General features: G+C 43.5%; 1 protein-coding gene and 1 long non-coding RNA gene across 4 annotated transcripts in view; both read left to right on the forward strand.

Annotated features, from left to right (window-relative positions):
• LOC124128384 overlaps positions 1–27244 on the forward strand; it is a 49705-nt gene that overhangs the window by 16947 nt on the left and 5514 nt on the right. The window contains exons 2-9 of the mRNA XM_048382736.1: positions 6096–7904; positions 8140–8220; positions 9084–9610; positions 10660–10696; positions 13618–13683; positions 14034–14423; positions 18284–18414; positions 22755–22973. Of these exons, the coding sequence (XP_048238693.1) occupies positions 7676–7904; positions 8140–8220; positions 9084–9610; positions 10660–10696; positions 13618–13683; positions 14034–14423; positions 18284–18414; positions 22755–22973 (1680 nt within the window). The 5' untranslated portion in view covers positions 6096–7675. The remainder of the gene's footprint in view (positions 1–6095; positions 7905–8139; positions 8221–9083; positions 9611–10659; positions 10697–13617; positions 13684–14033; positions 14424–18283; positions 18415–22754; positions 22974–27244) is intronic.
• LOC125372498 lies at positions 19786–22232 on the forward strand. Of its 3 annotated transcripts, XR_007218166.1 has the most exons (5): positions 20164–20438; positions 20529–21002; positions 21221–21342; positions 21914–21971; positions 22067–22232. It is a non-coding gene; the product is annotated as an uncharacterized LOC125372498 (long non-coding RNA). The 3 variants fall into 3 exon arrangements; XR_007218167.1 differs by lacking the exons at positions 21914–21971; positions 22067–22232 and adding an exon at positions 19786–20124 and having other exon boundaries at positions 20221–20438; positions 21221–21463; XR_007218165.1 differs by lacking the exons at positions 21914–21971; positions 22067–22232 and having other exon boundaries at positions 21221–21465.

Raw genomic sequence — 27244 nt, forward strand, 5'->3', positions numbered from 1 at the left:
CTCATCCCCTATCCCCATCCCTATCCCTATCCCCATCCCTATCCTCATCCCCATCCCCATCCCCATCCCTATCCCTATCCCTATCCTCATCCCTATCCCCATCCCCATCCCCATCCCTATCCCTATCCTCATCCCCATCCCCATCCCCATCCCCACCCCTTTCCCTATCCCCATCCCCATCCCCATCCCTATCCCTATCCCTATCCCCATCCCTATCCTCATCCCTATCCCCATCCCCATCCCCATCCCTATCCCTATCCCTATCCCCATCCCTATCCTCATTCCTATCCCCATTCCTATCCCCATCCCCATCCCCATCCCCATCCCTAACCCCATCCCCTTCCCTATCCCTATCCCTATCACCATCCCTATCACCATCCCTATCACTATCACTATCCTCACCCCCATACCCATCCCTCTCCCTATCCCCATTCCCCATTCCCCTTCCTATCCCCCTGCTCATACCCAACGCCATCCCCATCCAATTTTTCCTATCCCCCATCCCCATCCCTATCCCCATCCCCATCTCTGTCCCTATCCCCATCCTCATTCCTATCTCGAACCCTCTCCCCATCCCTATCCCCATCCCTATCCCCGTCCTCATTCCTATCCCCCATCCCCATCCCCATCCCTATCCCCATCCCCATCTCTGTCCCTATCCCCATCCTCATTCCTATCTCGAACCCTGTCCCCATCCCTATCCCCATCCCTATCCCCATCCCTATCCCAATCCATACCCATATCCCCATCCCTATCCCGTATTCCTAGCCCCCTCCTCATCCCAATCCCCATCCCCATCCCGATCCCCATCCCTATCCCTATCCCTATCCCTATCCCCATCCCCATCCCATCCACCTCCTCATCCCCATCCCCATCCCCATCCCTATCCCTATCCCCATCCCATCCACCTCCTCATCATCTTCCCCATCCCCCTCCTCATCCGCATCCCTATCCCCATCCCTATCCCCATCCCTATCCCAGTCCATACCCATATCCCCATCCCCATCCGTATTCCTAGCCCCCTCCTCATCCCAATCCCCATCCCCATCCCTATCCCCATCCCCATCTCTGTCCCTATCCCCATCCTCATTCCTATCTCGAACCCTGTCCCCATCCCTATCCCCATCCCTATCCCTATCCCCATCCTCATTCCTATCCCCATCCGCATCCCTATCCCCATCCCTATCCCAATCCATACCCATATCCCCATCCCTATCCCGTATTCCTAGCCCCCTCCTCATCCCCATCCCCATCCCCATCCCTATCCCTATCCCCATCCCAATCCCATCGACCTCCTCATCCCCATCCCCATCCCCATCCCCATCCCCATCCCTATCCCTATCCCTATCCCCATCCCATCCACCTCCTCATCCCCATCCCCATCCCCATCCCCCTCCTCATCCCCATCCCCATCCCAATCCCAATCCCAATCCCAACTCCCTATCCCTATCCCTATCCCCATCCCATCCACCTCCTCATCCCCATCCCCATCCCCATCCCTATCCCCATCCCTATCCTCATCCCTATCCCCATCCCCATCCCCATCCCCATCCCCATCCCTATCCCCATCCCTATCCTCATCCCTATCCCCATTCCTATCCCCATCCCCATCCCCATCCCCATCCCCATCCCTAACCCCATCCCCTTCCCTATCCCTATCACCATCCCTATCACTATCACTATCCTCACCCCCATACCCATCCCTATCCCTATCCCCATTCCCCATTCCCCATTCCCCTTCCTATCCCCCTGCTCATACCCAACGCCATCCCCATCCAATTTTTCCTATCCCCCATCCCCATCCCTATCCCCATCCCCATCTCTGTCCCTATCCCCATCCTTATTCCTATCTCGAACCCTCTCCCCATCCCTATCCCCATCCCTATCCCCGTCCTCATTCCTATCCCCCATCCCCATGCCCATCCCTATCCCCATCCCCATCTCTGTCCCTATCCCCATCCTCATTCCTATCTCGAACCCTGTCCCCATCCCTATCCCCATCCCTATCCCCATCCTCATTCCTATCCCCATCCGCATCCCTATCCCCATCCCTATCCCAGTCCATACCCATATCCCCATCCCCATCCGTATTCCTAGCCCCCTCCTCATCCCCATCCCCATCCCCATCCCTATCCCCATCCCCATCTCTGTCCCTATCCCCATCCTCATTCCTATCTCGAACCCTGTCCCCATCCCTATCCCCATCCCTATCCCCATCCCCATCCGCATCCCTATCCCCATCCCTATCCCAATCCATACCCATATCCCCATCCCTATCCCGTATTCCTAGCCCCCTCCTCATCCCCATCCCCATCCCCATCCCATCCCCATCCCTATCCCCATCCCTATCCTCATCCCTATCCCCATCCCCATCCCTATCCCTATCCCCATCCCTATCCTCATCCCTATCCCCATTCCTATCCCCATCCCCATCCCCATCCCCATCCCTAACCCCATCCCCTTCCCTATCCCTATCCCTATCACCATCCCTATCACTATCACTATCCTCACCCCCATACCCATCCCTATCCCTATCCCCATTCCCCATTCCCCATTCCCCTTCCTATCCCCCTGCTCATACCCAACGCCATCCCCATCCAATTTTTCCTATCCCCCATCCCCATCCCCATCTCTGTCCCTATCCCCATCCTCATTCCTATCTCGAACCCTCTCCCCATCCCTATCCCCATCCCTATCCCCGTCCTCATTCCTATCCCCCATCCCCATCCCCATCCCCATCCCCATCCCTATCCCCATCCCCATCTCTGTCCCTATCCCCATCCTCATTCCTATCTCGAACCCTGTCCCCATCCCTATCCCCATCCCTATCCCCATCCTCATTCCTATCCCCATCCGCATCCCTATCCCCATCCCTATCCCAATCCATACCCATATCCCCATCCCTATCCCGTATTCCTAGCCCCCTCCTCATCCCAATCCCCATCCCCATCCCCATCCCTATCCCTATCCCCATCCCCATCCCATCCACCTCCTCATCCCCATCCCCATCCCCATCCCTATCCCTATCCCCATCCCATCCACATCCTCATCCCCATCCCCATCCCCATCCCCCTCCCCATCCCCATCCCCATCCCAATCCCAATCCCAATCCCAACTCCCTATCCCTATCCCTATCTTCATCCCATCCACCTCCTCATCCCCATCCCCATCCCCATCCCAATCCCAACTCCCAACTCCCTATCCCTATCCCTATCCCATCCCAATCCCAATCCCTATCCCTATCCCTATCCCCATCCCATCCACCTCCTCATCCCCCTCCTCATCCCCATCCCCATCACCATCCCTATCCCCCTCCTCATCCCCATCCCCATCCCCATCCCTATCCGCATCCCTATCCCCCTCCTCATCCCCATCCCCATCCCTATCCCTATCCTCATCCCCATCCCCATCCCCCTCCTCATCCCCATCCCCATCCCCCTCCTCATCAGCATCCCTATCCCCATCCCTATCCCAGTCCATACCCATATCCCCATCCCCATCCGTATTCCTAGCCCCCTCCTCATCCCCATCCCCATCCCCATCCCTATCCCCATCCCCATCTCTGTCCCTATCCCCATCCTCATTCCTATCTCGAACCCTGTCCCCATCCCTATCCCCATCCCTATCCCCATCCTCATTCCTATCCCCATCCGCATCCCTATCCCCATCCCTATCCCAATCCATACCCATATCCCCATCCCTATCCCGTATTCCTAGCCCCCTCCTCATCCCCATCCCCATCCCCATCCCCATCCCTATCCCTATCCCCATCCCCATCCCATCCACCTCCTCATCCCCATCCCCATCCCCATCCCCATCCCTATCCCTATCCCTATCCCCATCCCATCCACCTCCTCATCCCCATCCCCATCCCCCTCCTCATCCCCATCCCCATCCCAATCCCAATCCCAATCCCAACTCCCTATCCCTATCCCTATCCCCATCCCATCCACCTCCTCATCCCCATCCCCATCCCAATCCCAACTCCCAACTCCCTATCCCTATCCCTATCCCCATCCCATCCACCTCCTCATCCCCCTCCTCATCCCCATCCCCATCCCCATCCCTATCCGCATCCCTATCCCCCTCCTCATCCCCATCCCCATCCCTATCCCTATCCTCATCCCCATCCCCATCCCCCTCCTCATCCCCATCCCCATCCCCCTCCTCATCCGCATCCCTATCCCCATCCCTATCCCAGTCCATACCCATATCCCCATCCCCATCCCGTATTCCTAGCCCCCTCCTCATCCCCATCCCCATCCCCATCCCTATCCCTATCCCCATCCCCATCCCATCCACCTGCTCATCCCCATCCCCATCCCCATCCCCATCCCCATCCAATCCACCTCCTCATCCCCATCCCCATCCCCATCCCCATCCCTATCCGCATCCCTATCCCCCTCCTCATCCCCATCCCCATCCCCATCCACATCCCTATCCGCATCCCTATCCCCCTCCTCGCCCCCAACCCCATTCCCATCCAAATTCCTATCCCCATCCCCATTCATATCCCCCTCCTCATCCCCATCCCTATCCACATCCACATCCACATCCACATCCACATCCACATTCACATCCCAATCCCAATCCCAATCCCCATCACCATCCCAATCCAAATCCAAATCCAAATCCAAATCCAAATCGCGATCACCATCCCCATTCCTATCCCTATTCCCATCCTTGTCCCTATTGTACTGGTTTGTTGAGCTGTCCATGCAATTGCCGTGTTGGTGAATCAGGTGTCACTATTGCCTACAGTTTAAAGGATCGGTTTGTTGATAGGTTGTCAGTAATTCTATCATTCGAACGTTGCCACATGAATCGATGTCACCATCTTCAACTATTTGCCACAATGCACTGGATTGTGTCTTTGTGTCTTTGTGTCTCTATGTCAAAACAGTGAATACAACCGAAATCAATCAGCATGAAATAACAAAACTATTGCTCAATGAAAACATCTACAGCTACATGTGTAGACCGGGTTGTTGTAGGACTGCCCATGTAATTGTTGTGTTGGTGAGTCAGTAGGTGTCAGTGCTCCCCAGAGCTACAGGTGTAGGGCTGGGTTGTTGTAGGGCTGCCCATGTAATTGTTGTGTTGGTGAGTCAGTAGGTGTCAGTGCTCCCCAGAGCTACATGTGTAGGACTGGGTTGTTGTAGGACTGCTCATGTAATTGTTGTGTTGTAGAGTCAGTAGGTGTCAGTGCTCCCCACAGCTACATGTGTAGGACTGGGTTGTTGTAGGACTGCCCATGTAATTGTTGTGTTGTTGAGTCAGTAGGTGTCAGTGCTCCCCACAGCTACATGTGTAGGACAGGGTTGTTGTAGGACTGCCCATGTAATTGTTGTGTTGTTGAGTCAGTAGGTGTCAGTGCTCCCCACAGCTACATGTGTATGAATGGGTTGTTGTAGGACTGCCCATGTAATTGTTGTGTTGGTGAGTCAGTAGGTGCCAGTGCTCCCCACAGCTACATTTGTAGGCCCTGGTTGTTGTAGGGCTGCCATGACATTATGGGATAACTTTAGTTACTGGTTTCAATATTTCCATTGTGAAATCTAGGTCCCTTATCTACAGGCCGTACACGTGCAGGCCTGGAGCAGGAAGTATAAATGTGATTATAAACAGATTATCTTAGTACAGAATTTTTATTTTTTTTGAAACGGACGTTGCCATAGCAATTAAATAAATATGTGAACAACAGATTTTGTTTTGAGATTAGATTTTTCAACTACAGCGACACAACCAGATATATGCTTATTTAATACCATCATTCTGATTTTCATGTAAGATTTTAGGGGACAAAATATCTTTTTATATATAAAATAATAGTGTGTGTGTGCGTGCGTGCGTGCGTGTGTGCGTGTGCGTGTGCATCTTACACGTTTTTCCAGGTTTATCATGTGTTGATAGGGACTCAAACAACTATAGGTTTCAATTATTGAAAATATATCTTTAACTTATAAAATAGCAATAGAAGCAATTGGCATCTGGGTTCATACAGGGAAGGACAAGTTCAATAACAACCCAAATGGGTCAATACTTATCTGAACCATCATCACGGCGGTTGTCTCAGTGTACGTTTCTGGTTTCAGGGCATTGGTCCATATAATTATAATTCAAGAATATTGTGTAAGACGAGTGAATCAAGCCAGAAAAATCAGTTAAAACCTGAGTGACACAAGACTGCACTGCTTTGAGCGTGAGAAATGTGACAATCCAACACAACGAAACTATTGTGGGGTACACCAACTTGTTAACAGACATGCAACGCTGTTTGGGATATCACAAGATTATTGAGAAACATGCAAGGTTGCCCTTCGTGTAATACTGTTCAAACAATATACCGGCAACAAAACACCAAGATACTGTTAATGCACACAGAGCGGGAACTGTATCACGAGATCTACCATTTATGACACAAGCGTGCATTGATCTTTGCATGACTGGTGTGATCCAAACACACCTGTTGTGAACATTACAGACTATTGTCTGTACCAGATTATTACCGGACATGCACGAATGTTGTGAATACTACATGAGTGTTGAGAAACATGCCCAGTTGCGATGTATGCGATAAGGTTAACACTTTTTACAGGAAACAAAGTGCTGAACACGAACTACTTTCAATCCACACAGAGCGGGCAATATATTTAAAGAAGTCAAAAAAAAGGAATAAGACACGTGACGAACTTCTTAAGAGACTGTCAGCGTTACGCAACAGTGGTGGTGGTGTTTTGTTGATTCATGTAAACGGAACAAGAGCTGGGGACAGATGTCTGAAGTATTTTGATGAGTTTGTCGGCAGAATAGTGACCCACTTGCTAGAACCCGGAGAAGTCTATGCCAACACCTACAGACGTCAGTGGTTACAGGACATCTTGGAGGATTGTCCAGACAGTGCTGCATTTATTCATATACGCGTCGCAGCTGTGACAGGTGTAGCTACTGTAGATTTCAATACAAAGCTTGGCAAGGATTATGAGAATGTAATTCCCACAACACAACAACTACTCACTGTACGATCACATATTCTCAAAGCTACTGACCCTGTACTTAGAAATCTACCACCTGACAATCAACAGTTACATGAAGATATTCACATTCAGTTAAAAGGCTTTCCACCACAACATACCCTAACTGAAGCAATACAAAAAGATGCAACCGACTTTGTGGAGTACCTGTGGAATAAGCTTAAATTAAAGGATAGCATAACTTCTATGTCAAAGATTCCTGAAGGTGGATCCTTCTATTTTGGAATAGGTGAGAAGAGTACAGCTAAGACCGACACATATGAAACAATTATTCCAGATGTACATGGATTTGAGTTAAAAGTGGGTGAGGGAGAGTTAAAGAAAACACTCAAGTCAAAGCTACGTGACTGTGTACTATGGGGTCGAAGTGAGAACACTTTCACTGCTGTCCCTTCTGATCTGATTGCTATTGCATTTCACACAAATCCACCTCATCCTCAGAGATGTGTCCTAGAGGTGGCTGTGAAGTGTGTTGAAGGTGTTGTGTTCTGTGACAGCCATGGACCTAGAACATACGTGATGAAAAACGGACAAATTGACAGAATGGAAACAGGTATGTGGTTAGAAAGAATAATGTAAACCCATACAATTATTAGATGCTTACTCTGTTTTGAAATCACTTGAAGCAGTTTGTTCCCAACATGTCCGGAGAGAACAGCGAGTCCAAGGCTTCTTCTGGTGACATTCATCATTCAGAGGGTACACCAGGGGATAATCATGAAGTCCAGATGGCTTACGATGAAGTAACTGATGACGGCAGCTCTCTTGGATCGAGCCCATACCAGTCTGATGAAGAAATCATCAAGAGCCTGTTTGCCCAAGAAAATGACTCCACGTCAAGTTCTGATGACCAGGAACCACTTCATGCAGGTATCACAAAACAAAGCTTATCAGTACAGAACCTGAAGGGCGTGTAACTGGCATTACAGGTCGATGCTTTGTTAAATGGTAGTTTGCAGGCCTCACATATTTTGCACAGATATACGATGTCACGATTGTTTGCATCAATTCATTCATTGAACTTTCACAGGTTTATACATATTAAAAACATATAACAAACCTTATTATCAATGCATTTACACATTTTTCTGTTTTTCCAAATCAGATTTTCCCTCGGGGGGAATTAGCAAAGGCGAACGAAACCTAATACTTGATCAGACAGACCTCAAGAGGGCAACAGATCCTGGTCAGTTGTTTAGAGAATACCTTACGAGTTAAGGGGAATAATTATTATGGAGTATATATCCCTACTGAATGTAACAAATCCCGAGACTTGACATGACCTAATTTGAATGCAAATGAACATATAACAATCATGACATTTTAGTAGGAGAAGGTAAAATCCTTTACAATCATCGTCTAATGTGACGTTTGTTGAAATGTATTGACGGGTGAAACAATCTGTTACCCTGTGTTTATGTTCTGCCGATGTCTAGATCCAAGACTCAGTTGTTTATAAACATTCATTAGGTTTTCGTTTCATGGTCGTGATCGGGTGTCTGGTTGTACATTTGTAGAATCAAGTTCTGTCCAAAAAGTTCAATCACTTCTCTCCCACTTAATAATAATAATTGAAATTCCAGCGTTCTGATTTCCATTCAGTTTATTGCTATTGAATTACAAATATAAACTAATCTAGTCAATGTTTCACACACGTTCTATTTTCTAAGGCAATCACATTAAACTAACTGCTATCCAAATAGTACATACATATTTGACCATATAGTTTTTGTCCATCAAAGTTTGTATATAAGGCATTCCTTGTTGTTTGTGTGTTTAGATTACTGTTAATTTGCACACCAATGTCTGAGGGATTCATGGTTCTACAAAATAACATATACAGATTCATACTGCTTTTTGTTTTGAAAGACCTTTTTTTATAATTCATTAGAAGATCATGTGTCGATTGACTAAGATAGATGTGTAGTACATTAATATTGATCGACTTTTACTTTCAACAACCCATCTACCTAGTGTGACGTAAAGCATAAACTCACTCACTCACCCCATCCACTCAGTAAAACGTTAATGATAGTTTTATTCTTTCAGGTCACAGAATATTTCCCCAGTCTGCTAAGAAGTATTTGGAGCTTAGTTTGCAGAACCCCGGTGGCAAAGTAGATGTGATTTCAAGAGAAATCCAGAATGTTCTACACCAACATGTTGGTTGGGCCTACGTTGCACATCAGATGGCTCATACTGACAAGTTTGAATGTCGCAAACTACCTACCATATCCATCTGTGACGTGGCTATCATTAGAGCCACACAACCACTACACATCCTGACATTTGTAGAGGACGGAGGCAAACAGGAGCATGCAGTGGAGTACAATGCCCAGCTGACGAGAAGCACCATGGGTTTCATCAAGGAGGAGACAGGTGTGTCACTTGATGTCGTATATGGAGTTGTACCTGCGTCCACGTGGAAGGATGAGAAGATGTTTAAGGAGAAGCTAGAGCGTATAGAAACTGTAGCCAGACGGAAGGCCTTACCTGGATACCTCCACATGGATACCGAGAGATACACAGCCATAACCAACGCACTAGTTGACCTTTATAGTGAACCAGGGTTGAAGGTAAATTATCTCGTACAACACTAATTAAGTCTTTATCATACAAATATCCAAAGTAATGCATCTGTCCCATCTATTGGTACCTAATGTCCTTTCTTAAACATTATTATAACGACTGTCACATCCAGTTTTTTTACGTTTGCCATTACCATCCAAGATCCAAAGTGTTCATCCTGAAGCTTTATTCTCGTATTGTAAAACTTGGGGAAACACTTTCATGTACATCGCACCAAGAAAAGAACTCAAAATCTTGCACCAGGCACAAACCAAGCTGCCTTTGACTTTCAAAACAAAACTAACCCTGCCACGGCGGATTATCATTCATGCCACTAAATGCAAATTGTATTTTTGCAGTAACAATTTTAAATTTGAGGGGTGTTTGCATTACATGCAGAATGATAGCAGCCTATCATCAACTTTTGCTGACTGCACTGAAACTTAGTGACATGTCACACCCGTCTAGAGCAATTTAGATTTTGGAAATCGCATGGCAGATGGCGTCCCCAATATCTAGTGTTATAAAATATATCTTCTAGTGTTGTTTAAAAGCGACACACAAGACAGCATATGTAAACGTAGGTAAGGTTGTATCCATCGATCCCGTTTCTGGCATTTATAAACATACATTGACATTGGTTACATTCTGTACAGTAATTCGGGTCACAAAGGCATTACAAAAGCATATGTTGGTTTTGACATAATTAATTGTGAAGGAAGGTATAGATTCACTGAAATAAATCAACAGTTGTCAGTCAGCAGACATTTTGAAACAGCGACATATACAGTTACATTTTAATGGAGAGGTCAAAAAAGGGTAAAAAAAAACTATGAATGTATTTTAACTTGATGAGACAACAGAGAGCTTGAAACGTGTCACTTTTTCATAGCAGACAATGGCATACATATATTTTGCAATTCAGCAGCATAACAATTTCTCAAAGGCCATCATCTGTGTTTCCATTATTCAGATTGACCAACTAACATTCAACCTATACATTTCACTCAATATCATGGGCAGCTGTTTCGTCTATTAATAATTGTTTTCTATTCAGGTTGAACTACAGCCTCAAGAGGACCCCCCAAACCCAGGTGACAAACAGTTTTATAATTCACACAGTAATAAGACAATGCACACCTAATCGTCAGAGACAATCACAATGTCCAGTCATATAATATCATATGTTTTTGTCGACTGTTTTTTTATTGAAGAGGACATCAAACCGTTTAAGCTTGGCTTTGTCTCCTCATATCACACGGCCTACATTGATACGGGAACCAGAATACCTGTTTTCAAAGCGAATTTGTCACTCTTTTCTGTCAAATTTCCACAGTAAATTAAGTTTCATCAAATTAAATTAACATAAAAGTACATTGTTTTTGGCCTCACATACAAGATGATCAAGTTAACTTCATTCCATTTGGAGTACAGGGGTAGGTTTCGAATGTATGATTGTTTTTCTTCTTTACTTTTTCTCTGACACACAGCAAACATGTGGTTTCTAAATAATGATTGAAGTTGTCAACAACATGGATAAGTAGCTTTCTTTAAGATGGTAGTAGGAGAGGAGGCGGCCATACGAAGCGCTCGTAGAATATTAAAATATCATAATTAAAAGAAGCGCAGGTAAAATCCTTCATGTTCATTTTTTTCTTTTAAAAAAAGAAAGAAGTGTTGGTGCTGGTGGTAGTGGAGGGAGGAGGGAGGAGGTGGTGGAGGGAGGGAGGGGGGAGGGAGTAGGAGGGAGGTTGGGGAGGAGGAAGGAGGAGGAGGAGGTGGGAAGTACATGTAGCATGTCCCATGCGTTAGTCACTTTGTTCAGATGATCTATCTTCTTCATCCTCCACCTCTTCCTCCTCCTCAGACTGGTGACGTCGTTGGCGCTTTGAAGGGTGCTTTCTTGAGGGGCTTCTGTCACGTTTTCTTTTCCCTAGACGTGGTGTGATGCATGGAGTTGTGCGATGCATTCTTTTAGAGCACGGGCGTGGATATGCATGGTTTCTATGAGATGAAGCACTTGTGTCACTTGTGTCACTTGTGTCACTTGTGTCGACATGGACGGCGTAGCTGAAGTTTTCTTTCGACTGGGTTCTGGGCAATCTGCAGCGAAATGACCCACTGCTCGGCAGTTGTAACATGGGCCCTGGCGAGTCTTCTGCTTATCTTGACTGCTGATCTTCGGACAGACATAGTGGCGGGTGACCTTGAGTGTGGCACTCGGTACATGTCACTTCAGGGCAGGTAACTGTGACTGTCGGTCTGACACTTCATACAGTTGTATAGAGACACAGTTGTATACATGGTTGATTTCATAGAATGCAGTGTGTGTGTGAGTTCGCTGACTAATGATGAAAATTGGGATTTGGAGCTGGTTTCAGTTGCGCACCCTTTGCCACTGTGCAAACGGAGCCGCTGGGATTTGGAACAAATTCTTCCATGGCAATGCAACAAGTGCAAAGGTTGCCTGCCAGTCTATGCGCATGGCACAAGGGCACGTGATGGCACATTTCAGTTATCTACTGTAACATTGTCCTGAAGGACACCTACGTGCGGCGACTATGCCACAACAGTCAGTGTCCTGTCAGGAGACAGGTGTCAGACCATCCGTGCCTTTGTAGCACAGTCCCTTTGTGGGAGAGGAAGTAATCTACTTCTTCTCTGAAACGGCCCTTTTCAGGGCCACCCATCTCTCCCGAAAGAACGCGTGCATCCATTGCTTTGACTACCCTCCAAAAGTCACCTGACTACCCTTTAAAAAAAGAAAGAAATGGACATTAAGGATTTAACGTGCGCTTCTTTTAATTTTGATATTTTGATATTTTACGAGCGCTTCTTATGGCCGCCTCCTCCCCGGAACCTGATGTGGCGTCCTCTTGGAGGTGCGCACGCCTCCCGGAAACGGAAATGTCGCCATCTTGGATGCGCGCGCCACCGGAAACGGAAGTGCCGCCATCTTCGATGCGTATGTATGAAGTTACATGATTTGTAACATTATAATTATTGCTCATTTTACACCTGAATACAAACCGAAACCTTCTTTGCGTGACCATCTTCATGTTCATATATCATCTAGTTAAAACTACTACTTACTAATTATCTTAATCATAAAAACAATTACAAAGTATATGCATTACAAATATAATCAAATGCAGGCTGATCACACGCTCTCTCAAAATAATAGTTACAGTTATTCTCTTTGGATTCCCACCAAATAATATCCTAGGGTCACTGTTGCCTTACCCTTACAAAGGTTATCTGATGGCAATGAGTTCGAATCCCGGATTCGCCCCGATTATGATCTTATGAGGATACGTTTGTGCTAGTTTGCATAATACATGTTGTATAAGTATCAGACCAGATCCTCTCCCAGTTTCCACCTATCTTCTTCATATGAGGATATTGCATCACATACAATGTTTCGCATTACACGTTATGTTTATCATCTTCTAACCATAGACGTCAGCCCATAACGTTGTGACAACATAAATTGGAGTCCACAGAGTGACATCATATGTACTTATTATCATAAAATTGTGGTTAGTGAGTGAGTATGATTTGACACCGCTTTTAGCAACATTCCGGCAATATAACGGAGGAGGACACCAGAAATGGGCTTCACACATTGTACCCATGTCTGTCTGTCTGTCCATCTATCTTCAATTCATGAAATGTCGTTGAAAACGAGACATTCGCTCTGAATTTCACAGGTCGTTTACTGTCGATTTTCACTTGGCCTCCGTTGTATTTGAAAAGAACAGAACACAATATCACTGAATCAAGTTGTGTATCCTGCTATTTGTTCTGCTATTATTTGTTTGAGTCAGAGCAGAAGGAGAGAAGCATGTTCGTAATGAATAGAAAACAACATGAAAGGCAAACCTCATCAGAGATGTGCAAGCATATTAGCAGGGAGACAAAACTATAATGGCTTTAGGACATTGACTATATCAGAATTTAGATTCCACATGATTTTGTTTTGTCCATGGTGTAGGTATCATACTTTCTCCTCCAGTGTCGGGTGAAGCTGAACCAGGAGTCTCACAGACTGATACGATGCAGCAGGGAGAAGACCTAGAAGGTAAGACTGAAGATTGTGGAAAAGAGTTACAATATTGTAAACCTTTTTCACTTGCAGTAATACTGAATGTGACAGGTGCATTTAGAGTGAGTGCAGCAGGCAGAATAACGTTGCTACACGAGTGTGGTAACCAGAATAACGTCAGCGTTCATTTATTGTCATGTCAAGGATTATTTCATCATAATAATAAGTTAAAACAACGACGTCAAAGACAAACACATTTAGTAGCTACACAACCAAACCCAATCGTTTCAGGGTAACCTTATTTCTGTTATAAGTATGTCATTATATTATATCGGAAACTTACAGACGATGGCTGTATGTGTTCAAAGTGCATTTTTCTGTTACAGCGGCTCGAAGAGACACAAGTCGTGACCAATTCATAAATGCCTGCCGTTTCGGAGACCTGGAAACAGTCAGGGCCGCAATGGGTGGGCTGGATGTGAACGGCGCCGGATCGAACGGGGTTACACCATTAAGAGCGTCAATAGAGAATAGGCGGTTCACTGTCATGGAGTTCCTTGTGGAGAAAGAAGCCAATCCGACACTGGTGGACGGTGAAGGTCGAAATATTCTTCACTTGGCCAGCATTAGAGGAGATAAGCAGAAGGTGGAGTTTATCCTCTCACTGAAGAAGATGGACATCAACGCCAAGGACAACGAAAGCATGACAGCGGCCGACTTGGCGAGACACTGGAAAAATGAAGAGGTGGTGGGAATCCTGTCGTCCCATATGTCAAGTCAGTAATAACCTGAATAACATCAGCGTTCATTTATTGTCATGTCAAATATTAGTTAATCATAATAATAAGACAAAAACCTTTAGTAGCTACACAACCAAAACTATTCTTTTCAAGGTAATCTCATTTCTGTTATAAATATGTCATTATCTTACTTTAGACTTTAACACATGAGATTCTGTACCACAAAATACTTCTGAACACATACACAATACTACTCGCGAGCACATGATACAGTACTGAATACATCATAGTGTTGTTACTAGTACTGAACTGGCAAGACCATCTAAATAATAAACTCATCTATGATTAGTTCTATGACCCCTAACACCCTGTAATTATAAATTGACTGCAGTTGTTATATTTACATAAAACTGTACCAGTAAATGGCTTTCCTCGACTGAATTCCATGTCTGACAACTAACAAAAATCACTGATGAGTTAACCCCCTTTACATGATAAAATGCATACAGATACTCAAAATATTTTATCAAACGTCACCTTGAAATATTTATCTGGATCACAGAAATACTAAAAACACTCTCATACACAAGATGCATAACCCTGTGCTTGTTTGAACACAAACTTAAAGAACATCTTTAACTGACAACTGATTGTTAAGAGACAAGCCAGAATTATCTCCCCTTAATTGGAATGCAACTGTTATTCCTGTGCAAAGATAATTATTTCTTAACCTCATAATTATTATATAACAATACTGTAACCCTTATACATGTATTTACAAAGAGACTACTGCACAAACATATTTGTCAACATTGGACAAATGAATACTTTCATGTGCATAACACGTCGGAAAACTTTCGTATTTACTTCATAATGCAAAACGCACTAATCTACAAGAATATCCTGAACAAACCATTTGTACAATAGTTAGGCACAAATTGTAGGGATTCTACAATCAGTAGTAGCTATTGATCAAGTGTTAACCTTTCGTTAACTAACACTGAACGGGACGTCGAGTTTGTTTCCTTCCCCTGTGACCGACTTCCAAGGGACGTTACTCGCTACATAGACCCACACCGCGTTCCGCTAAAACACCTACGTAGCCTGCTAATACCCCCATTCCAGTAGGCGGCGATGCACAGTGATCTACGCGATCTGAAGGAGCGCCATACATCGCCATATAATGAGGCGATATAGGGGTACTTGTGATCCCATTACGATCAGATAGCGATCCAATAGCGATCCAATAGGATCTATGTGATCCGATAGCGACTTGATGGCGCATGATCGCCACCCAACCACCCCAAAATGTGGCGATCTTGCACGATCAGTTCCCGCTCCATTCGCGATCCGATGTGATCAGGTTGCGCTCCAATGGCGCTCTTTTGGCGATCCGATGGCGATCATTGTGATCTATGGCGTTCTTCTCTGATCCGATAGCGATCGAGTGGAATCTATGAAGATCCGTTAGAGCTCAAGTAGCGCTCTAGGCGATCCGATTGCGACCTGATCGCCGCAAAGGGCCCGATCCTATCAAAACCTGTGGCGTTCAGCCGCGCTCTTCGGTTATGTGCTTGGCAGAAGACGGGTATCACCATGAACCATAGAGATGCTGCCATATTACAAGTGATTTACAATCTCGTGAACCATGCCATCGTGAACCAGCAGATTGCTATTCTGGCCCAGCAGCCTCGAAGAAGAAAGAGAAGGAAGGTTTTTTGGGTGAGACACTGGAGCGCCATTCGTGAACCAAACAGTGAAGCACAATCAGAGCGCCATCGGAGCCCAGTCGGAATGCCAATGCATCTCCAAGGAGCGCCATCAGATCGCCATGGAGCGCCGAAGATCGGTAGGCCAGCTTTTGTGGCGATCGGCGGCGCTCTATGGTGATCCGATAGCGCTCCGATTGCGACCTTGGCAATCAAGTAGCGCTCCGATGGCGATCTAGGCGATCAAGTAGCGCTCCGATGACGATCTAGGTGATCAATTAGCAATCTGATGGCGCTCTGGGCGGAGCGCCACGGATCTTTGTGCAGGGGAGTTAACCGGCGGCGACCTTGGCGATCATGGAGATCAGTTAGCAATCTGTTAGCGATCCGTTGACGCTTTTGGCGACCTTGGCGCTCTATATGGCGCTCTCACGGAGAACTATTTCTCCTCCATCTCATGTCTAAACTAGCATAATATAACAACATTTCGATATAATAACATTGATCTGCGACTGACAACTTTGGCGGAAACGAACAGACGTTTTGACGATGATGGCTTGCTGACTTCTAAAACTTAAATTCCAAATTTACTGTGTGTTGATACATACATAAAAACATACAACATGGTCTATATGATTTGTGGAACAATGGGAATATGTTTTCTATGCATTGATTCATCACCTAAAGCAAACGAATCCAATAGATAACATTAACAACTGTTTTTACATTCCTATTTTATTACAGTATGTCTGCGCATGCGTTAAACGCACATGGCAGTCGGGTACTGTTTACCCAAAACAAATTATGCAATCATAGGCTTCTGATGAATAAACATTTCCTTACAATCTGATAATAATCTGACGTCATGTTTATAACAAATATTTTCTAAGAAAATAATACAAATCAACTTCAATCTAAATTCTTCTAATAACTGATAGTCTACCATGACAGTTATACTACTATCATAAGACGACTTACATGCTTTTACAATATATCTTCGTGATGTTTTGTTCAAAAGGAACCAAACAATTTCAACAAATATATCGATATTTAAACTGTATAAGTTAATGTATAAAACAAAACATTAGATATTATGACATGGTACTCACCTGATTGTGTAACTGTAATTTGGCTAATGTTGCACCATCACTGATGGAGCACAGCCTTATCATTAAATGTAATGAATTACCTAAACATTGACACAATTTTTGTTAACGTCATAGCTGGTTATCTGTCTTTGATGACGTCGGAGAAAAACGACTCTGGTATTTTGATTAATATATATCCCACCTAATTTTCGTTCATGATTTGGATCTCTCGATGTGTAAAATGGAATTTGACGCTTTTTCGAGATAACATAAAATGACTGCTTTTACCATTTAAATAATGTCTCGACCAGATAAACAATTAGATAGTGGGTATATCAATTGGACAAGACAAGCACATGTTTGGCCTCAGTACGTAATGAAATTCCCAAAAGAATATTTCAAAACAAACAAGTATTTTCAATATTGGACATGTATTTGACTACACAATGTAATCATCCTTACTATCTATACACACATATACTACTAAAATCTAAAACATTTTTGGCACAAACGTTCATAATATTTGGACAAAACATGAATATTATATTTTTTCTTCTTCATGGGCTGAATAAAATCAGGATTAAACTGACAACGTATTGTAAACATAACTTTTGTTAAACGCTTTAAAAGTAGACACTGGAGTAACATATCCATCTCATCCGCCACAGAATCGGGGCAGTTGCAACAGGTTCGTCCTACCACCGGTATCTTGAAGTACCGTCCCGTTACTATATGGGGATGGGGGGTGGTGCTGTTCCACATATAACTTAGTCCTTTTACTTATTTTACGAACAGTAGCCATCAGTAATCACTAAGAAAGCATTCACATCAGTTAATTAACACTGTCATGGTTAAGTGACCACACCATATTGACAGGCCGGGTAATTTCTTTTGTCGAAGGTTAGCAACAACATATTTTTCATGCTCGGGCTGACACCATCTCAACTGTGATCTCAGTTGAAAACTGTAATTCGAAAGACGAATGGTGCTGTACTTCTCAGTACGCCTCATGATAACCCCTGCTCTTTCTAAGTAAACTAAGAACTCCCTTACTTCTCTGATTACTGTTTGAGAACTAACACAAATCATCCAAATACAGTTACAGGATACTACTCATCTCCGCTGCCGCCACAGGGACGCAACCCACGGCAAACTGGTTACCTGGTCTGTAACGACCAGCAATGGGATGCTGGGGATACATTCGACCCCGGGTCCCCACAGGGTTGCAAGGTAAGACATGTCATACTATGATATAAATCTTTGTTAGAGACCAGATCGTTTTGACTGGGCGCCGCCATTTTGTTTGAAGCAAATGCAAATGCAAGTGATATGAGGGGTGGAATCTGATTTATCAGTAGGAGGGACATAGAAGGGACATAACTCATTTTTTGTTCAAGACTTCATGATTATTGATGTGTAGGGAATCCATTCATGCATTAACATCATTAAATAACTTGTTACTCAGATGCATAAAGTTTAAAATACTAGAATATGAAACACTACCACACTATTAAATAATGATGATAATAACATTAAGCACTAATACTTTTGCAAATGTTGTTGTATCCGGATTCAGTCGTGTTGATCTTGTAGGGAACAAACTGCATCTCTATGTCAGAAAAAAGCACACCTTCGTGAAGTGTAGTTCTGTTTATATTGATGATATATTATACCTATATTGTTTTCTTTTGTACAAATGTATCTACGCTGTTGCATCTTCATCGCAGCGAAATACTGAGCCAAATCGTAACAATTATTTCCTGACCATGCCAGTAATGCTGCACACTGGCATATTTACATGTAAGCACATGTGTCAGAAATCAATTGCCAGATAGTGAGGAGAGTTTACATGCAGATACAACATGTACATGCGTGTAGTTGTGTATACAGTGAACCTGTCTGGTAAACTCTCCTGTACACCGTGAATCTATGAGGTAGACACCCCTGTATATAGTGAACATGTCCGGTACACTCTCCTGTGTATAGTGAACCTATCGGGTAAACTCTCCTGTTAATGGTGAACCTCTAAGGTAGATACTCCTGTTAATGGTGAACCTCTAAGGCAGATACTCCTTTTAATGGTGAAAGGTAGATACTCCTATTAATGGTGAACCTCTAAGGTAGATACTCCTGTTAATGGTGAACCTCTAAGGTAGATACTCCTGTTAATGGTGAACCTCTAAGGTAGATACTCCTGTTAATGGTGAACCTCTAAGGTAGATACTCCTGTTAATGGTGAACCTCTAAGGCAGATACTCCTGTTAATGGTGAACCTCTAAGGTAGATACTCCTTTTAATGGTGAACCTCTAAGGTAGATACTCCTGTTAATGGTGAACCTCTAAGGTAGATACTCCTGTTAATGGTGAACCTCTAAGGTAGATACTCCTTTTAATGGTGAACCTCTAAGGTAGATACTCCTGTTAATGGTGAACCTCTAAGGTAGATACACCTTTTAATGGTGAACCTCTAAGGTAGATACTCCTGTTAATGGTGAACCTCTAAGGTAGATACTCCTGTTAATGGTGAACCTCTAAGGTAGATACTCCTGTTAATGGTGAAAGGTATACACTCCTGTTAATGGTGAACCTCTAAGATAGATACTCCTGTTAATGGTGAACCTCTAAGGTAGATACTCCTGTTAATGGTGAACCTCTAAGGTAGATACTCCTTTTAATGGTGAACCTCTAAGGTAGATACTCCTGTTAATGGTGAACCTCTAAGGTAGATACTCCTGTTAATGGTGAACCTCTAAGGTAGATACTCCTTTTAATGGTGAACCTCTAAGGTAGATACTCCTGTTAATGGTGAACCTCTAAGGTAGATACTCCTGTTAATGGTGAACCTCTAAGGTAGATACTCCTGTTAATGGTGAACCTCTAAGGTAGATACTCCTGTTAATGGTGAACCTCTAAGGTAGATACTCCTGTTAATGGTGAAAGGTATACACTCCTGTTAATGGTGAACCTCTAAGATAGATACTCCTGTTAATGGTTAACCTCTAAGGTAGATACTCCTGTTAATGGTTAACCTCTAAGGTAGATACTCCTGTTAATGGTGAACCTCTAAGGTAGATACTCCTGTTAATGGTGAAAGGTAGATACTCCTGTTAATGGTGAACCTCTAAGGTAGATACTCCTGTTAATGGTGAACCTCTAAGGTAGATACTCCTGTTAATGGTGAACCTCTAAGGTAGATACTCCTGTTAATGGTGAACCTCTAAGGTAGATACTCCTGTTAATGGTGAACCTCTAAGGTAGATACTCCTTTTAATGGTGAAAGGTAGATACTCCTATTAATGGTGAACCTCTAAGGAAGATACTCCTGTTAATGGTGAACCTCTAAGGTAGATACTCCTGTTAATGGTGAACCTCTAAGGTAGATAGTCCTGTTAATGGTGAACCTCTAAGGTAGATACTCCTGTTAATGGTGAACCTCTAAGGTAGATACTCCTGTTAATGGTGAACCTCTAAGGTAGATACTCCTGTTAATGGTGAACCTCTAAGGTAGATAGTCCTGTTAATGGTGAACCTCTAAGGTAGATACTCCTGTTAATGGTGAACCTCTAAGGTAGATACTCCTGTTAATGGTGAACCTCTAAGGTAGATACTCCTGTTAATGGTGAACCTCTAAGGTAAATACTCCTGTTAATGGTGAACCTCTAAGGTAGATACTCCTTTTAATGGTGAACCTCTAAGGTAGATACTCCTGGTAATGGTGAACCTCTAAGGTAGATACTCCTGTTAATGGTGAACCTCTAAGGTAGATACTCCTGTTAATGGTGAACCTCTAAGGTAGATACTCCTGTTAATGGTGAAAGGTATATACTCCTGTTAATGGTGAACCTCTAAGATAGATACTCCTGTTAATGGTGAACCTCTAAGGTAGATACTCCTGTTAATGGTGAACTTCTAAGGTAGATACTCCTGTTAATGGTGAACCTCGAAGGTAGATACTCCTGTTAATGGTGAACCTCTAAGGTAGATACTCCTTTTAATGGTGAAAGGAAGATACTCCTATTAATGGTGAACCTCTAAGGTAGATACTCCTGTTAATGGTGAACCTCTAAGGTAGATACTCCTGTTAATGGTTAACCTCTAAGGTAGATACTCCTGTTAATGGTGAACCTCTAAGGTAGATACTCCTGTTAATGGTGAAAGGTAGATACTCCTGTTAATGGTGAACCTCTAAGGTAGATACTCCTGTTAATGGTGAACCTCTAAGGTAGATACTCCTGTTAATGGTGAACTTCTAAGGTAGATACTCCTGTTAATGGTGAACCTCGAAGGTAGATACTCCTGTTAATGGTGAACCTCTAAGGTAGATACTCCTTTTAATGGTGAAAGGAAGATACTCCTGTTAATGGTGAACCTCTAAGGTAGATACTCCTGTTAATGGTGAACCTCTAAGGTAGATAGTCCTGTTAATGGTGAACCTCTAAGGTAGATACTCCTGTTAATGGTGAACCTCTAAGGTAGATACTCCTGTTAATGGTGAACCTCTAAGGTAGATACTCCTGTTAATGGTGAACCTCTAAGGTAGATACTCCTGTTAATGGTGAACCTCTAAGGTAGATACTCCTGTTAATGGTGAACCTCTAAGGTAGATACTCCTGTTAATGGTGAACCTCTAAGGTAGATACTCCTTTTAATGGTGAACCTCTAAGGTAGATACTAATTGTTAATGGTGAACCTCTAAGGTAGATACTCCTTTTAATGGTGAACATCTAAGGTAGATACTCCTGTTAATGGTGAACCTCTAAGGTAGATACTCCTGTTAATGGTGAAAGGTATATACTCCTGTTAATGGTGAACCTCTAAGATGATACTCCTGTTAATGGTTAACCTCTAAGGTAGATACTCCTGTTAATGGTTAACCTCTAAGGTAGATACTCCTGTTAATGGTGAACCTCTAAGGTAGATACTCCTGTTAATGGTGAAAGGTAGATACTCCTGTTAATGGTGAACCTCTAAGGTAGATACTCCTGTTAATGGTGAACCTCTAAGGTAGATACTCATGTTAATGGTGAACCTCTAAGGTAGATACTTCTGTTAATGGTGAACCTCTAAGGTAGATACTCCTGTTAATGGTGAACCTCTAAGGTTGATAGTCCTGTTAATGGTGAACCTCTAAGATAGATACTCCTGTTAATGGTGAACCTCTAAGGTAGATACTCCTGTTAATGGTGAACCTCTAAGATAGATAGTCCTGTTAATGGTGAACCTCTAAGATAGATACTCCTGTTAATGGTGAACCTCTAAGGTAGATACTCCTGTGAAAAGTGAGCCTCTAAGGTAGATACTCGTGTTAATGGTGAACCTCTAAGGTAGATACTCCTTTGTATTTTGAACATGTTAGGTACACTCTCACACATTTTTTCTGTTCTTTAGTTCATGTGGTTTTGGAAGGTAAAGGCATTCGAGAGTCAAGGGAATGAACGATATGATTACACTCTAGTTAACATCTACTGACTCGACAACCTAGCCAACCTAGCTATACATCTTGGTTTGGGCTAAAGAACTCTCTGGGTAACTAATACATGTTCAACTTTTGCATGTTATTTTGCTTTCAGTTACACACTATGCAGGAGGCTGAACGTCTCCGCAAGAAATTTCTTGAACACAAGTATGACAAGGAAGGGAAGCTGATATGTGCGAAGATCTTTATATTTGGCCCTGGTGGTGCTGGAATGTCATCCTTCTGTAATGGCCTGAGATCAGCACTGAAGGGTTCTGACACACCTTCCAACTACTACACAGTTAGAAATCTCGACTGTTCACTTACTGGCACTGTATGTACTTTCCCTGGCACAAATCTGGAAAAATCCGAAATTCTCCTGACTGTTAACTTAATGATTACCCTTTTGTTAATGTCATCAACACATATTCGTACTACGAAACCTATATTGTGCTGTTCACATAGCTCTCATGTCTTTATTAACAGTATATTAAACTCCATCATCCAATCCTTGGTTGATATGCTAGTAGTACATGGACAAAGTAATTGTCTTAAACGACAAACAACAAGAAATCCAGCGCTAGTGCCATATGGGCTGGAAAAGGAAAACAAACGATTCCTCTTGGGGGCAAAGGTCATTTAATAATGACAAATGTTTAATCGAAACATAAAACCTCCGGGTGGGAGGGTGGGTAACAAACAGACTGAGAAAAAATCACCAAATTCCTGCACAACGTGTAGTTTGCAAGTTACGTTTGGCGCCTGTGACGTGTCCCTTGCAACAATAAAAAAACAAATACCGCTTACAGCATAATCAGCAACTGACAGTCTGGATTGTCTCCCCTTGACTGTTAAATAAATGGACAGTAAATCAGATGCCATGGCATTGCCGTTTAAATTAAAATAAACTAGGGTTTATTTCTCACTTAAACTCCATCATCCAATCCTTGGTTGATATGCTAGTAGTACACGGACAAAGTAATTGTCTCAAACGACAAACAACAAGAAATCCAGCGCTAGTGCCATATGGGCTGGAAAAGGAAAACAAACGATTCCTCTTGGGGGCAAAGGTCATTTAATAATGACAAATGTTTAATCGAAACATAAAACCTCCAAAACCCCCAAGAGGAATAACCTGGTAAAAGTTCTGTGGTTTGACTTAATACACTATCCCTGCACTGAGAGATTGAGCAAGTTTCTCATGCATTGCATCATACACTGTAACATAGCGCTCATATGCATTGGAGCGCCAATCACCACGTAGCTTTATAAGCAAGGGTGGAATGCCAATGTCAAATGCATAGGAACATCCGCCTCTGCGGAAAGAGTGACCGCTGTATGCACCAGAATCATAACCACATTTGTCCAGATAATATTTCAATGTTTTAACAAAACTTTTGTAAGTTAAACTCTTGAGGACTCCACTTCTGTCCACATATGAAAACAAAGGTGCATTTGAATGTTGAAGTTCTTCACTATATTGTGAAAGCAAATGTTCAAGTGTTTTAACAGGACAAAGCACAGAGTCGGGTACCCTAGCCAGCGGTAACTTTAACACTCGCTGACCAAACTGTATAGTTTTTGTGTGTCTGACAGTAATCATGGCACTATCTTTGTCAGGGGAAATCTTGGCATCGTGCAGACTCAAGTAGGTCTGCTTTCTTGAACCACTGCCTCTAGTTTCAGGGAGCATGGTAGATTTCCTCAAGAAACAGAAAAACGCAATGATGCAGGCTGCCCAAAAGGCTACCAGGAATGGTTCTGACATGTCCATATGACTGTGCATCCGCCTTAGTATATCTGGTGTTATAGGAAGTTTTTGTTTCGTTGGTGTACCTTTTAGTCTTAATATACCTTTGTGCAGGGCCTTTTGTTCCCATGTCTCCAAGGGGTTTGGTAACCCCACCTCAAGATGAAGCAGGCGAATGATATTCATATATCCTGGAATACTAGTTGCTGAAAGGGATCTTGTTAGGAACACTCTGTACAGCAGTACTGTCATGCGGTCGGCTGGAACTGGTGTCCTACTAAAGTACAGACAGAATCTCAGATATGCAGTTTTCATTGAGGAATATGTGCGCTTAGTAGTTTCGGCATATGTTGCCCGTCGAAACTGCTGCATCTCGCTATATAGGTGTCGCCACTGTTGAGCCACTTGCCCTGTAGATAGGACAAAGTTAGGTTGGATATGTGTGAGGAGGATGGCACTAGAATATACTTCCTGTAACAATTTTTACAACACAACCAATAGAATGGAATAAACTGTATTGATTTATAAAGAAATGTAACATTGTGCAACCTGCTCAGAGAGTCAGCTGCAAGGTTATCCTTGCCTGGGATATATCTGGCTGAAAATTTAAAGTTATACACAGCAGAAAAACCAGAATATCTTGCGCAGCCAATGCATGGCTAATCGGTCACGACTAGTACCTTTGTTAAGGGTATGCATAGTATAAGTATTGTCTGTGTAGACAATGATATGTTTGTCTGTCCAGGTTACACACCAGCGTTTGACTGCTAAATACACAGTGAACAACTCTTTGACATTGATGTGTAAATGTTCAACAAATGGGAAGTCTGTATGCCAATTATAATAGACCAAGTCAGAGCCAAAACATGCTGCGCCACCATCACTGCAGGCATCCGTGGAGAACTTTGCTGCGGGCACCGGTTCATTTTCAATAAATTTCACAGTACCATTAAAACATTCACAAAATTCATGCCACCACTTGATATCAGCCTTTGCGCATACATTCAGCCTGGTATGGTGATTGGGTTTTTTAAGGGTATTACATAAGTCAATTAATCTGCGCATAAATGTGCGCCCTCCATGAACTACCTGTGCTGCCCAATTCAATTTACCTACAATTTCCTTGACGCTTTGTTGCTTTCTTTTTCGTCACCCACTTCCCTAATATGTGCTTCAAGTCAAGCAATTTATCCGCAGGTAAGGATAAGGTACAGGTAGTAGAGTCAATCTCTATCTCTAGGAAAGTCAGTTTCTGAGTAGGTTCAACCGTTTTGCTTTCATTTATAGCAAAACCTAGATTGGTCAATAATCTTCTCAATGTCCTGATGGTTTTCCAACACTCAGAGTTTGTTTTTGCAATGCATAGAAAATCATCAAGGTATACAACTACCACAATTCTCTGCGCCTTAACATTCTACGAACAGATGACGACAAACGGCTAAATATCTCAGGGCTCTTGGAAGCTCCAAATGGGAGCTTTGTGTCAATCATGTAGACTGGAAGTCTTGAGTTTTTGAACTGCCACAGCAGGCCGGTAGCTTCATAGCAGTCAGGATGTAACGGCACCACACGGTAAGCATTTTTCAGATCCTGTTTTGCCATGTATCCACCCCTCGGCAGAAGTTTGACTGCTTCGTCAATGGTTTGATATTTAAAAGATTGTGTCGTTGCATAAGTATTGAGGCTGAGATCACATGGTCTAGAGCAATCATGAATTAAGGTACCTTCCCAGTGCCTTTTGGTATTGCTCCCAAGCTACTAACAAGCTTTGGTTTTTTGTCTACAATAACATAATTGCCTCGGCTGATTTCCTCTGAAATTTGGTCTTCAACAATTGTTCGTACAGACTCATCTGTGGCAGACTTGTAGTTTTTACAAAGAACATCACTAATTGTTACATTTTTATCAATAATCCAGAAACCATTTTTGATCCCATCAATCAAAAACTCACAATCACTGTCCTCTTCTAATTCCCTTTCCCACACGTCAGTACAGTTCCCTATTGGGCTGGAGACTTTATTGTTTATAGGTACGAAACCGTGGTGGGATATCCTGGTGTTCAAACTGGGGATGCCTTTGCTTGCAGCCTGGTACTAAACATGTGTGTGCATACTTGCAGTTTGGGAACTTACAACCCGAGGGGTGCTGGTAATTAATGCAAATGGATCTGCCTGACTCATCTGTTGGACGATTGTCACTCTGAGAGCTGGAATGGGCATTCTGAAATGAGTTTGCTTTTCGGGGTTGGAATGTTCTGGAACGATATTTCACTCCAGCCGCACTGGGTCTGTGCTTGTCTCAATCTGTGTGCGTTGTCAAGAAGCATAACTGAAGGGATAGTATATGTTTGACAGAGATCCCCAATTTGAGCTGTGTATTCCAGATAGTCCTTCATTTCATCAATACCTGCTTTCCTGTGGTCGATCAATTTTGACAAAATGCGGACATTGGCTGAAACCCACTGTGACAATGGCACATGTTCTGGAAGGGGTTTCCCCCTGGATGACCTTAGATACAGCTGTGCTGACCCATCACCTACTATAGGCGTCTCTTCGCTGGTCATTGATGACCTGGGCTTAGATACAAAGTCAGGAATTAGAAGTGGTTTCTCACCTCGTCCCTGTAGTGAGGCATTTCCGGGTTGTCCCATGTCTAACGACGTGGTGTGGTCTAGAAAGTCTTTGAGGTGTACATCCGACAAGCTGTTTACAAGGTCACTCAACTGTTTGTCACCCGCAAGCGTTTTTGTTGTGACAGGCGACGGCAGCGACTGTACTGGTTGCGGCGATTTCAACTGTTTTATTGCTTGAATTAGGATGTTCCGCTGACCTACCGACAATCTTAGTTCAGTAATG

The sequence above is a fragment of the Haliotis rufescens genome, unplaced genomic scaffold, assembly GCF_023055435.1.
Source record: "Haliotis rufescens isolate VD_foot unplaced genomic scaffold, xgHalRufe1.0.p SCAF_41, whole genome shotgun sequence".
In the NCBI taxonomy this organism is placed as follows: Eukaryota; Metazoa; Mollusca; class Gastropoda; order Lepetellida; family Haliotidae; genus Haliotis; species Haliotis rufescens.